The sequence below is a fragment of the Zeugodacus cucurbitae genome, chromosome 5 (assembly GCF_028554725.1).
Source record: "Zeugodacus cucurbitae isolate PBARC_wt_2022May chromosome 5, idZeuCucr1.2, whole genome shotgun sequence".
In the NCBI taxonomy this organism is placed as follows: domain Eukaryota; kingdom Metazoa; phylum Arthropoda; class Insecta; order Diptera; family Tephritidae; genus Zeugodacus; species Zeugodacus cucurbitae.
In genome coordinates, this window is record NC_071670.1 from 55,041,610 (window position 1) to 55,054,093 (window position 12,484).

At 32.9% G+C, this 12,484-nt stretch overlaps 1 protein-coding gene across 4 annotated transcripts in view; it reads left to right on the plus strand.

The window, feature by feature from the left end:
• The window catches only part of LOC105209012 (palmitoyltransferase ZDHHC8), an 85,609-nt gene that overhangs the window by 54,852 nt on the left and 18,273 nt on the right, over nt 1–12,484 (plus strand). For all 4 annotated transcript variants that reach the window (XR_003752072.2, XR_008471445.1, XM_011179153.3 and 1 more), the window contains exons 2-6: nt 7,514–7,632; nt 7,699–7,856; nt 7,951–8,123; nt 9,196–9,390; nt 9,616–9,877. Coding sequence is in view for 2 of the 4 variants with exons in the window: in XM_011179153.3 (XP_011177455.2) it covers nt 7,514–7,632; nt 7,699–7,856; nt 7,951–8,123; nt 9,196–9,390; nt 9,616–9,877 (907 nt within the window). In the remaining 2 variants the exon portion in view is untranslated. The remainder of the gene's footprint in view (nt 1–7,513; nt 7,633–7,698; nt 7,857–7,950; nt 8,124–9,195; nt 9,391–9,615; nt 9,878–12,484) is intronic.

Genomic DNA, 12,484 nt, shown 5'->3' on the forward strand with positions numbered 1-12,484 from the left:
TTTAAGCATAATTTATTTTTCGCTTTTTTTTCATATTATTTTAAAGTTTTCTCTGCGTATATATGTATAATACTATTTACTATGCGTTACTTTGTCTCGTCTGGTTCGCTGAAAATGTCATTTGCAAAGCTAATTTTCCAGTTGAAGTTTTTCACGCAACCCACGTTCACAAAGCCCTAAGAAGTAGTTAACAAAAATGAAAACAAAAAAAAAGAAACAAAATATTGCGACATAATTTTGTGCTGTAAGCTGTTGCTGAAAGCAGTTGACTCTTGAAACATTTACTGACGCTCTTTGTCGTCGGTACTTTGATATTTGACGCCCAAAATAAAATAATTTGTGCTTTTAATACACTACAGCGAACAGTGTCTGCAAAGAAAATGTGGACTAGTATTATATACATTTTGGCTATGAGTACAAAAAAACATTGCACTGTTATTATTCATCTTTTTTATATCGAAAGCTTGTAATTTCTTCTTTCTCATAAAGAAGATATCTTTTCCAAACCATATAAAGAAGTTTTCACAATTTATATTTTATGATCTATAGTCACACTCACATACACATCGGTTACTAACGGAAGCTTTCACTTCACTTGAACTTTAGAACTCGTTTATGTTCGTTCAGAAAGCTTTCGAAAGCTAAAGTCCATGGATTTTGCCATTACTAAGCGAACTTTTTCAGTTGAACTTCTAAATAAACCAAAAATTACATTATAAAAATTTAGTCAAGTTCAATAAAATCGGCAATCTTTCCAAAGGCTTTCTATGAAGACCATAGCTTGGCCAGTATATATAATGGCATCTAAGTTTTTCTGAATGTCTTTCAAAGTCGAAATGCAACTGAGTTCTTGTTGTCATAGGAAAACAATCCACAAATATTTTTGATAAAATGCTTCCGAGTTGACAGCCCTTAGACGAATAAAAATCCGGGACGGTTTTTGTTATGTAGACCCGTCTGTCATGGGAACCGAGTGTTTGACTCTGCTTGTCAACGATCAAGTGATGTTTTCTCTGATTCCGGGCAGATGATATTATAGCAAAGGGTGATTAATTTACCCTTGAAATGATAGATGATAAGATCAACTTCTTCAAAAGCTTCAATCCTCCATATATAATATTTACTCCACCGAATAACGCCAATGACAATCAATTATATCCACATCAAGTTAATTATAGTTATTTCATAATGATCCGAATACACTTAGCGGTCAGTGTACTCACAAAAATCCTTATGCATTAAATACTATATGTCAATAATTAAAGAATCATGAAATTCTAAAGCTTAATATTAATTAAAAACACATCTCAGAAAATTTTGTCAATTACAGAAATACCGCAATTCAAGAAAAAAAAAAACAGAATCCGATGATAATTGCTCGACGCTGCTAATTGGAAAAGTTCACAGATCCATAATATCATTTGACAATTTCGTGACAATTCGACTGAATAAATGCTGCTGAAATGCAAAAAAAAAAAGAAAAATAACTTGAAAATTAAAACGAATTAGAACTTTATGCAGGGTGTTGATGACCGAGCAGTCAATTTTTGCGTCCATGCGCCAACACACCGCCCCCTCTGGCGGTTGACCAGGTTAATTTCTGGTTGTCATCGTCTGCCGCTCCACAGCTTAAACATTGCACAGCATATTTGCCGTTATGCTATGAAAGCTTAATGTCACACAGGCACTATGCCGCCTACCACCTTTGAAATAGAAGAACGTTGCACGCCTCTTCATTTCATTTGTTTTCCCCTCTCCAATGGAATTCTGATGGTGAGCTTTTGCCATGGACTAGACCGTCGTCGTCGCCTAAAGTTTCAAAGTTTTAATTAATTGAAGGAAGTTGTTCATTCGGTTATCCTATCAGGGTTGTTATCACACATACGAGTATACACCTACGTATGGCTGTGTCTGTCTATGAGTAATTGTCATAGCTGGCTATAATTACAACCTCCTCTCTTAGCAAACAATTATTCAATATAATCGTTACACAGAAAGTACACACACACAGCTATATCTATATTTAACTATATACGATAATATAAATAGCTGTGTAATAATTTAGTGGGTGTTACATTAGTTATCGTTGTAGGTCAACAAGTTTGCATCAACTCACTGACTGTTATTTGGTTATTAACGACAACCAAGTTCACCACAGCGTTTCGTTGTAATAATGAATAGTATAAATATTTATTGTGCTTCAAGCACAATCGTTCGTTTACCTTCGTGTTATAACCAAGTAAACAACAACTAGATAACCACATACAAGAGTGTTAAACGCACTGCAGTAGGAGTAGTCCAGGCAGGTTCTCCCACTTTCATTCGTTCACTGCGGTACAAATAGTTAAGTCAATACACGTGTACTTGAGACACTAAACGGTTGAGTTGGAAATAATAACACGCGTACTTGAGACAGTTTACATATACACGTATATGTTACATAAAGATATTATATGTAAATATTAACCGGCCTTGTTGGGATACTTTTCGTCGCAAGAGCTTTTTGAGCAATAAGGTTAGGGTACTAGGTTGCCAAAAACTGGCTGAAATGCTTTAAATCCCATTTAAATCATAAGGCAGAGTTTTAAATTAAATAAGGATCATGTCTACTTAGAATCATTCAGATATCTTCGAGATCGCTGTAAGTTCCACATAAAGCACTACAATAAATTCAGGTTTTTAAGAGATGTCCGTTAGGAGAGGTTTCCCTGTATTAGTTCGTTTAGTTGGGTTTTATTTTATTTGACTTTTCCATTATCTATTTTAAAGACAAATATACTGATAATATTCAAAATCGGTTGTATTAAAAATTTACGTCTTTTTTTTCTTTTCACACTAAGAGTTCCTCATAGAAATATTATTTACCACATCTCATTCATATAGATAAAAAGCAGTTTACTAGAAATGAAGTTTTGCCTTTAAATTACTACTGCCACGCCTATCGTAAATTTCTTTAATTGACCGTTCACTCTATTAAATTTCAACACCATTATAAGGGGTGTTAACTTAGTTATTAAGAGATTAGGCCAGTCTTCTTCTTGAAATAATATTTCACAACGCTTACGCGGTTATAGTCGAGTCCACAAGAGCGCGCCATTTACTCCTCGTTTTGGCAGTTTGGCACCAACTGGTAATGCCATGTGAAGCTAGGTCCTTCTCCATCTGGAGGTCTCCCTCTTCCTCGGCTTCCACTAACGGGTACTGCATTGAAGACTTTAAGAGCTGGAGCACTTTCATCCATTCGAACAACATGACCTAGCCAGCATAGCCGCAGTATTTTTATTCGCTGAACTATGTGTATGTCGTCGAATTCGCCGGTATTCGCCGTTGCCAATGTTTAAAGGACCATAAATCTTCCGCAAAACCTTTCTCTCGAAAAGTCCTAGTGCCGTCTCATCGGATGTCGACATCGTCCACACTTCTGTACCATAAAGTAGGACGGGAATGAGGAGGGATTTGTAGAGTTTGGCTTTTGTTCGTCGAGAGAGGACTTTACTTTTCAATTGCCTACTCAGTCCAGATTAGGCTAGTCTAGAACGCCCTTAAAAGCCTTAATTCTGGCAATTTATTCTAGGAATCATATCGGTAGGAATCTCTCTTTGATACTTTATTAAACAATTGAGTGAACAAAAAATTTATATTTTGACATTTTAATACAAAATGGTGGCTCTTGAACCAATCTTCGGAATCACATTTTTAAAAAGGCCGTAAATTATTTCAAATATCAAAAAACTATACACGTTTTAATAGAAAATGTTAGTGTGAAGCTACTCTCCAAATTTCATGTGGATACGTGCGATAGTCTCTATCGCTACTATCTTCGTCCGATTTGAAAAATATTCAATAAGCTGTCTGGCTCGAATATCCACGCAGTAGTGGACTATTCTAATTTTTTTAGAATCCTAAAGAGTAATTTAAGCATAACAATCGATATTTCGAAAATCTCTGGTTGAACGCTTTATCAAATTATGCTCATTTTAAATTCGTCGTCAACAGTTTATGTATTGTCACCAAATTTGGGCCAGACACATACGAATCAGTTTTGTTAAATCAGCAAAGAAAAAAATATCCGAGTTGAACAAGAAAAACCGAGTCTTCTATCATGCCTGATGATCTTCAAGCATCGCAATGTACTCGCCTCTGAACAAAACTCAACACTGGATTAATATTTTAGGCAACTGTATGTTTACAAAATTAATTAACACAAATTTAAGTTAATTTTTATTTGAGATATGAATATTTAATAGGCATGCTACTTGATTTTTGGTGAACAACGAATCAATTGCCACACAGTCGCATACATTAATATGCACACATTTGTATACTTATAAAGTAATACCGCCTTATCACATGAGTGCCTACCCTCGCCGCGGTCATTTTCGTCAGAATTCATTTGTAATTGCCTCTCCTCTCAGCCCTCTTGGCGTGTGTGTTGGCTCATTTTGTGACTTTTTAAAATTCCACAAGCGTTGCAAATGCGAGTAAAAACGTTTTATTTTTTCTTTTTTTTTTTTGTATTTGTTGTTATTATACAATTTTTTGTTTAGTAATGCACACCGAAAAAAATAGAAACAAAATAAAAAAGCGCCGACAATTTGTTTGCGGAGCTCTTCAAATTCAATTCGCATACGAAATTCGCCTCGAAATGTTTACTTTTCAATTCGACAACTGCATTAGGCGCGTCTCTGCTCTCTAGCTCGTGAATTATGTATGTATTTACTATGTAGGTATACTTGGTGCGTTGTTGGTGTAAAATATTTACAAATAACGAGGTTATCATAAATCAACTTAGCATTTGATTAACATAAAATAACAAAAGCGATAGGCAAACAAACGGCGCTACCGTCGAAAATTTGCATTTTCTATTAAAATCAATGAAAAGCTAAATGGAACCGGTCAGGAAAAAGCAACGCAAAGCTTAGCATTTCCACACGCATCGCTTATACGAAATTCGAAATGAATAACGGCTAACTAGTCGTGGCTATGTGACACTTCCTGCCCATACAAACTTGAAAATTTCGGAGTTTCTTCTTCTTTAATACCTTAGCTTAAGGGCAACGTGTTGATACTTATCATAATTACTGTAGGTCACTAAATGAATATTTAAATGAGCTGAAGACTGTCAACTTTAATTAAAAACCGGCCAGCGTCAGAAAATATCGGTACCTTTGAGTGGATTTTTCAAAAGTACATGTTCGATTAACAATTATGCCTTGCGAGTTCCATAAAATGTGTGTACAGTTCAACTGTTTGACCTGAGCTTAGAATGGTCCGAGAATTTGTAGCGTATTTCAGATAACCGCTGAAAAAGAAGTAATCTGGAATTCTGTTCGAATTCTCGTAATACGAGGGAAATCCATTAAATACTGAGCCTACAAAAATATCATTTATTTGATTTATTTCTTAATATAGTCTTCATAGTCGATACATTTTATTCTGTGAGGCTCCAACTTCGTGAACCCTTCTGAAAATGACATTTCTTGCGGTCTCCAAAGTCACCTAGATAATGCGAGATAGGGGCAATAGTTCGTCGTCTAATTCGACGATGGTGGTGTGTGGAAAATAAATTTTTTCTTTACTAAATTCACAAATCGTGTACAATAATTAATCATAGACCTTTGACAGTTTTTCTTTTCCAGATAATCGATGTAGATCACATCTTGTTAATCATTAAAAAACTTTCTGACTGGTAGTACCGTATTCTTCAAACAGTTCGACTGTTCTTTGGTCTCTGTTGTGTACCAGTAGTTCCATGTTTTGGACATGAAACAACGTCTTGAATGAAAAAGACCTTACTCAACGTGACGAGAGCTTTCTCATTTCCAGTAATTTCTTGACGTACATATATATATGATCTTCGCGATATTTTGAGAAACCTACAATTTAGAACTTTGATACCCGAGCCCACAAAAAAACCGACATGTGATAACGTTGGACCTCGTTAAACTATTTTTTGACGGTCGTCAGCGAAGGAGAAGAGTCACCGTATTCATACACTCAAGCGCTCTTTGTTGTCACTTCCCGATCATTTCCATCCAAAACCCGACAGACTCTAACATTGACCAATGTTTCTTTTTCTCAATATGTCCATCGACGGATACGCTCACTTCCACATGCGTTCAAGGCAAAACTGCGAGTCTGATTCGGCTGAAATTTTGACAGTAGCTGTCCAGAAATGCATTCTAAAAATATATTTTTTCAGTACTTTTTGAGAATTTGCGACCGCAAATACCGCAAGAATTTTTTTCTGCCCTTAAATTTGTAGAAATTCCAAGCACAGACGAAGAAGAAGTTTAAATAATTTAAAATATGCAAGAAATGGCGAACAGTTCAGTGATCTCTCCAAAACATGAAACTGTTAAATGAATGAAAAAGCACAGTTATTTGCTTCTACAAAACAAACAACGAAGTTATTCATCAAACATTTCAATGAAATTTTTAGCAAAAGCGTTGAATTCACATAGTCAGCCAGACGTTCGTACATATCTGCAAGTATTGAATTGTTTGACGCGATCTATAATTTTTAGCATATACCCTTACATATATGCATATGTGCCTAAAAGCCTACGAATATATGCTTGTCCACACAAATTACGAACTGACGACTCAATGAGAGTGCCTTTGCTTTTATGAGTCCAGTAAACAACAGCAACAATGTGTCTATATGTAATGGGTACTATATGGCACAAAGGTTATTTAAAGCAAGCATATCAGTTAGTATGCGAGTAAACGAATTTGTAATCATGCCATAGATACTGCTTATATAAATGCCGATAGCAGCTATAACCTACTCACCTAACCACCTACATTTTGGCTAAGCCCAGCATCCTTGCCACTACATACATATGTACTTATACAGTGTATATGTATTCTATGCGACAATTTCTTTTTTATGTTTATTTGTTGTGTGAAAATGAAATGAAAACTGTGAGCAGATATATAGAAATAAGGCACAAGCAACGTTGTAATGCCGCATAACTCAACCGCATGCCTGCCTGTGCCTACCCCACTTTTATGTCTACGGCTGAGTTCACATTAATTTAAAATGTACTAAAGTACCGTACCCGGTTGGTTTGCGCATTTGACTGTCCACAGTGAAGAGTGAACCGTCTTGCCCTTTGTGCCACATCCTTCATTACAAGTTGACTCGGAGCGCACGCTAAGCTAAGTTTGCGGCTGCAAATCATCGCCGGCACCAATGAGTGCCGCACAGCCTACTACTACAACACTCTCAGATATATGTATATATATATATAGATATAGGTGGGATATAAATTTAAAAGCGGATATCGCATTTAAACTTTTTCCTTAGCAAAAATTTATATCTCACATAAAGTGTAGCGACAAACGAATGCGAATGTATTTCCCTTCTTGCTATGTTACGTTCATGCCGCTACTTACTGCTTCCCATCTCATTTCCGTTTAAATAATTTTATATGCCAGCTACACTCTACGTACGTCCGTTTATATTTATTGGTGTACTTATGTTCTTGCCATTTCCATTTCATTGCAGCTGCCAATACTATTTGAAAAGCCATCCATGGGTACCGGCATATCAGGGTGTCATTACATTTTTCGTTTTGGCCAATTTCTCATTAGCGACATTCATGGACCCCGGTGTCATACCAAAAGGTACATTTTGACAGTTGTTTTTATTTTTTACTTTATATCACATTTCTTATGCCTTATACTCTTCAGCATCGCCAGATGAGGACCGTGAGGAGGAATTTCGTGCACCGCTTTATAAAAATGCCGAAATCAATGGCATCACCGTCAAGATGAAATGGTGTGTGACTTGTAAATTCTATCGTCCGCCACGTTGTTCACATTGTTCCGTATGCAATCATTGCATAGAGGTAAGTAGCAAATGTTTATTTTATTATATGCTTCATATTAAATGTTTACAATCTGTTTTTATTCGGATTTTTGTTTTATTCTTTTTATTACCAGACATTCGATCATCATTGCCCATGGGTGAACAATTGCATTGGACGTCGCAATTATCGTTTCTTCTTCTTCTTTTTGGTTTCACTGTCCATACACATGCTGAGCATATTCTCAATATGCTTATTTTATATATTGAAGATAACGCCAAACATCAGGGACACATCGCCCATAGTAGCGTATCCTTTTTTGAAAATGTGTAAAAAGTTAATATATGCAAAAACCTTTTCATCACACTGATATGCCAAGAATGTTAAGTATATCGTTTTTGTGGGTTAATTTAAATTAATTTGATTTACTCACTCACAACGTATTGTACAATAACATAAATTCGTTAGTGAGATCGACTGAAGTGTAAATCTGAACTTTTAGACAAAGCCACTGTTTCTTTTAACGATTATTTTTATTATTTTTTTAAATTTTTTTTTTAATTGTTATGTAAAAAATATATATTTTTTAATTTTTTAATTATTAAATAATAATTATTATTTAATTTTTTTATTTTGATTGAAAAAAAATATTTTTTTTATTTTAAATTTTTTAAATTATTAAATAATAATAATAATAATTTTTTTTTTATTGAAAAAAACAAATATTTTTTTGTTTTAAATTACATATTTCAATTATTAAATAATAATTATTATTTTTTATATTTTTTTTTTTATGTTTTCAATTTAAGCCACGGTTTTAAATGCCGTAATTTATTACTTTTAATTTTTTAATCACAAAAAAAAAAACTTTTCCTTATTCCATCACTCACAATGTATTTATTGTAACATAAATTCATTAGTAGGATCGACTGAAGAGTTAATTTGAACTTTTAGACAAAGCTCCACTATTTCTTTTTTTATTATTTTCAAATAACGGTTACTTTTATTATTATTATTTTTTTTTTAATTGTTATACAAAAAAAGTAATTATTTATTTTTAATTTAAAAAAAAAAATTAATTTTTTAATTATTAAATAATAATAATTATTTTTTTTATATTTATTGAAAAAAAAAAATATTTTTTGTTTTAAATTTTTGTAATTATTAAATAATAAGTATTATTTTATTTTTGTTATTTTTATTAAAAAAAAAATATTTTTTTGTTTTAAATTTTTTAATTATTAAACAATAATTATTATTTTTTATTTTTTTTTATGTTTTCAATTTAAGCCACGGTTTTAAATACCGTAATTTATTACTTTTAGTTTTTTAATCACAAAAAAAACATTTTCCTTAACTGCATATCTTTGCCTTAAACCAGTATGGTGTTGATGGCTATAGTTATAATCCTAGCGATTCCGATATTCGGTCTTACCGGCTTTCATATGGTGCTCGTATCACGTGGGCGCACAACAAACGAACAGGTCACCGGCAAATTCAAAGGTGGTTACAATCCATTCTCACGTGGCTGCTGGCATAATTGCTGCTACACACAGTGTGGACCACAATATCCAAGGTACAGTAAGATAAATCACATCATACATACAACACACATACAACATGAATAGGCGCTAATAAATAATATTGTTTTCTTTTGATTAACATCCGTTATGTAATTGAAATAAATTATATGCTGGCACGATAAACGACTGCCGTTATCTACCGATGTTAATGTGCCGTTGATTGTGATGCGATGTGATGTGCTGCAATGCCGACACCAAAAACAAATCTGCTGAAACAGTCTTCTTAAGCCAGAAAAGTATGCCGCACGTCGCTCACACAAGGATGGTCAGGGTATTAGTGTTATCACCACCGAACGGCGCACGAATCAACAGGGCAGCAGCATGCGGGGCAACAACACACCCGGCAATGTGCCGCGTTCACCACGCGAAACGCTGAAAAACTATTACGATAGGGACAATCGACACACTCAGGTAAAGACTTATACGGACCAGGGCAATGGTTATAATCAACGGTCGGGCAGCACAACGCTTTATAGTAAGGTGGGTAAATTGATTATTGCTGGTTATTGTTGCGAATCGTTGCGAAACTATCTTTTTTTGTAAAAAAAATATAGCAAAAAATAGCAAACTATTAAACTTACTATTTTTTCCTTCTTATATGTACTATGTATGTACTCGTTGTGTTGTTGTTTGTACAATATTTGTTATGTACGTTAAAGTGCTCGCACTTTTCTATATGCCTTTTTGTCAATTATTTTATTTAGTATCTATATTTTCTCAACAATACTATTGGGTGTTTAATTTCCATCACACACACACACACACACGCATGTATATATGTGCACTACCACACACCCACATACATACAAACGGTGGTTGGCTACTGTATATACTACATACACACACCTACTTCAATAGTTAATAGTGTGTAGTTGCATAGAATTTTTTCTTAATTGCCTGTTTTATTATGGAATGACGTGATTCCCACATACGAGTAGCATATTTTGTTTCCATTAATTCTAATTTCTTTTTTTTTCATACAAATGTACTGCTGCGAGTGCATTAATTGAATATTTGACCTATAGTTTCGTACTTTATTTTCTATTCTCTTCACTTTGCACTAATTGGTGATTGCATTTATATCAGTTTAATAGTGTTGTCACTGCCTGCCCGCCTGACTACGAGACAATATATGAATATATTTACATTTTTTTTTTTTTTCGAAATATACAATTGTTATATAATTTAATTTATATATTTAATTTTATTTTTAAATTTAATTGAAGCATTTTTTAACGTTTAATTCGGCACTAACAGCTTATTTATTGTATAAATTGCTTGCACAAAACTTAAATATTTGCTTTTGCATTGATAAAGAGGAAAAAATATGCTGTAAAAAATATTTATATATAATTTACGATTGCAGAAATTATTTTTAAAGTAACCAAGGATTTAATTTTTGAAAGTGAGCAGGGTACTATTTATATATTTGTTTTTGCTAATTATGCAATTTTAATCCATTGATATATAATATCTTTATAATAAAAATACAAGTTTAGAGACATAGGGAACTTCGACGAAAAATAATTATGAAACGGTTGCTTTCAAAAATTTTAAAAGAAACCGTTAAATTTAATGTTAACAATGGAGTAACAGGCCTTCATGTGAATCATTTCAATAATTTAATTTTAGTTCTGGACCTTCCTATAGCCATTTTTAATCAAATATTATTCGCCCTCTTGTTAGCTTAATATTGTATGTACATATTTGAAAGTTCAATTAAGGGGTTATATACAGTTAGAATTTTCAAAAATCGATTTTATTTTATTTCATTTTCTTAATGTACATATATTTAAGAATACACACAGAAAATTTCATATCGTTCCGGTTAATATTTTCAAAGTTACAAGCAAATGAAAAATTTGAAAAGGCGTTTCAGAGTGCTTTTAAGTACAAGGTCCAAACTTTAAACGCGTTTTTCTCAAAATGGTGTTTTCAAAGTCGGTGACCAACATTACTCGAAAACGCCTAGACCGATTAGTCTCAAATTTTAACACGACCATCTTTAATATATTTTTTAGTAATTAATCGAAGATTTTTTCTCTCCGATAAATATTTTTTTTTTTTATAAACAATTTAAGGCCGAAATTTCGGTGAAGAATCGATTTTTTTTTTTGAGAAACCGCCATTTTGTCAAAAAATTTTATTTTGCTTATTCCTTCGATTAATTACTAGATTTAACATTATTTTAACGAAATCTGTTTGGTTTTTTAATTTCGGATGATCCAGTTCCGAGATATAGTGGTCACCGCAAAACGTATTTTTTGAAAGGAGCTCCTGGAGATCAGCTGTAGCTCTTTTTCAAATAAATATTTTTACTAGTACTAAGACTTAAAATACAGTTAAAAGATACCATAATATGTGTATAAATTTATGGATCAATAAATTAAAAAGTTTTCTCAGAAAAAATTCTGGAAAATTCACTTTTTTCGGCCGTCTAACTGTATATAACCCCTTAAATTAAAACATAATTTTTGGGTAATCATAGAATGTCTCAAATTAAGAATAGAGTGCACAGATGATCCATACTTTTCCTAGCTACAATTTGATGAATATGCGAATTTCTATTTCTCAGGTTGACTTTATAGTAGTTTAGTCGGATGTTAAAAAAGATATCCTAGTGAAATTTTGTGGCTTAAAGTGACTCTCCTTCATATGTTTAGAACAAGGTTATGTGTATCGAAGGTCAGTCAGGTTCATGCATTCTTGCTGACTTCAGCCAAAAAGTGGAATCTTCTATAAGTCTTCAGATACTGTGGTAATTGATATTTATTTTCAATAATAGGTTTCGATTTTCCAAAGTTATAACTTAAATTAAAGTAAAATTAGCGAAAAAATTACACCTCGAATAGACCTAGGAGGGTCTTAATCCACCCAGTTGAAGAATTTCGTTAATTTGTAAATTTTTTGGTTTTGTAATACTGAATAGACCATTACTAATACTTTATACTTTCTTATTGTGAATTTATTATATTTAATTCACAATATTTTTCCGAATAATGAAAATAGCAGAAGTATTTAGAAATTATCAAAAAAATATCGTCTTAAAAACTTTTGAGAATGCTTCTTAGAAGCAATAATATCCAA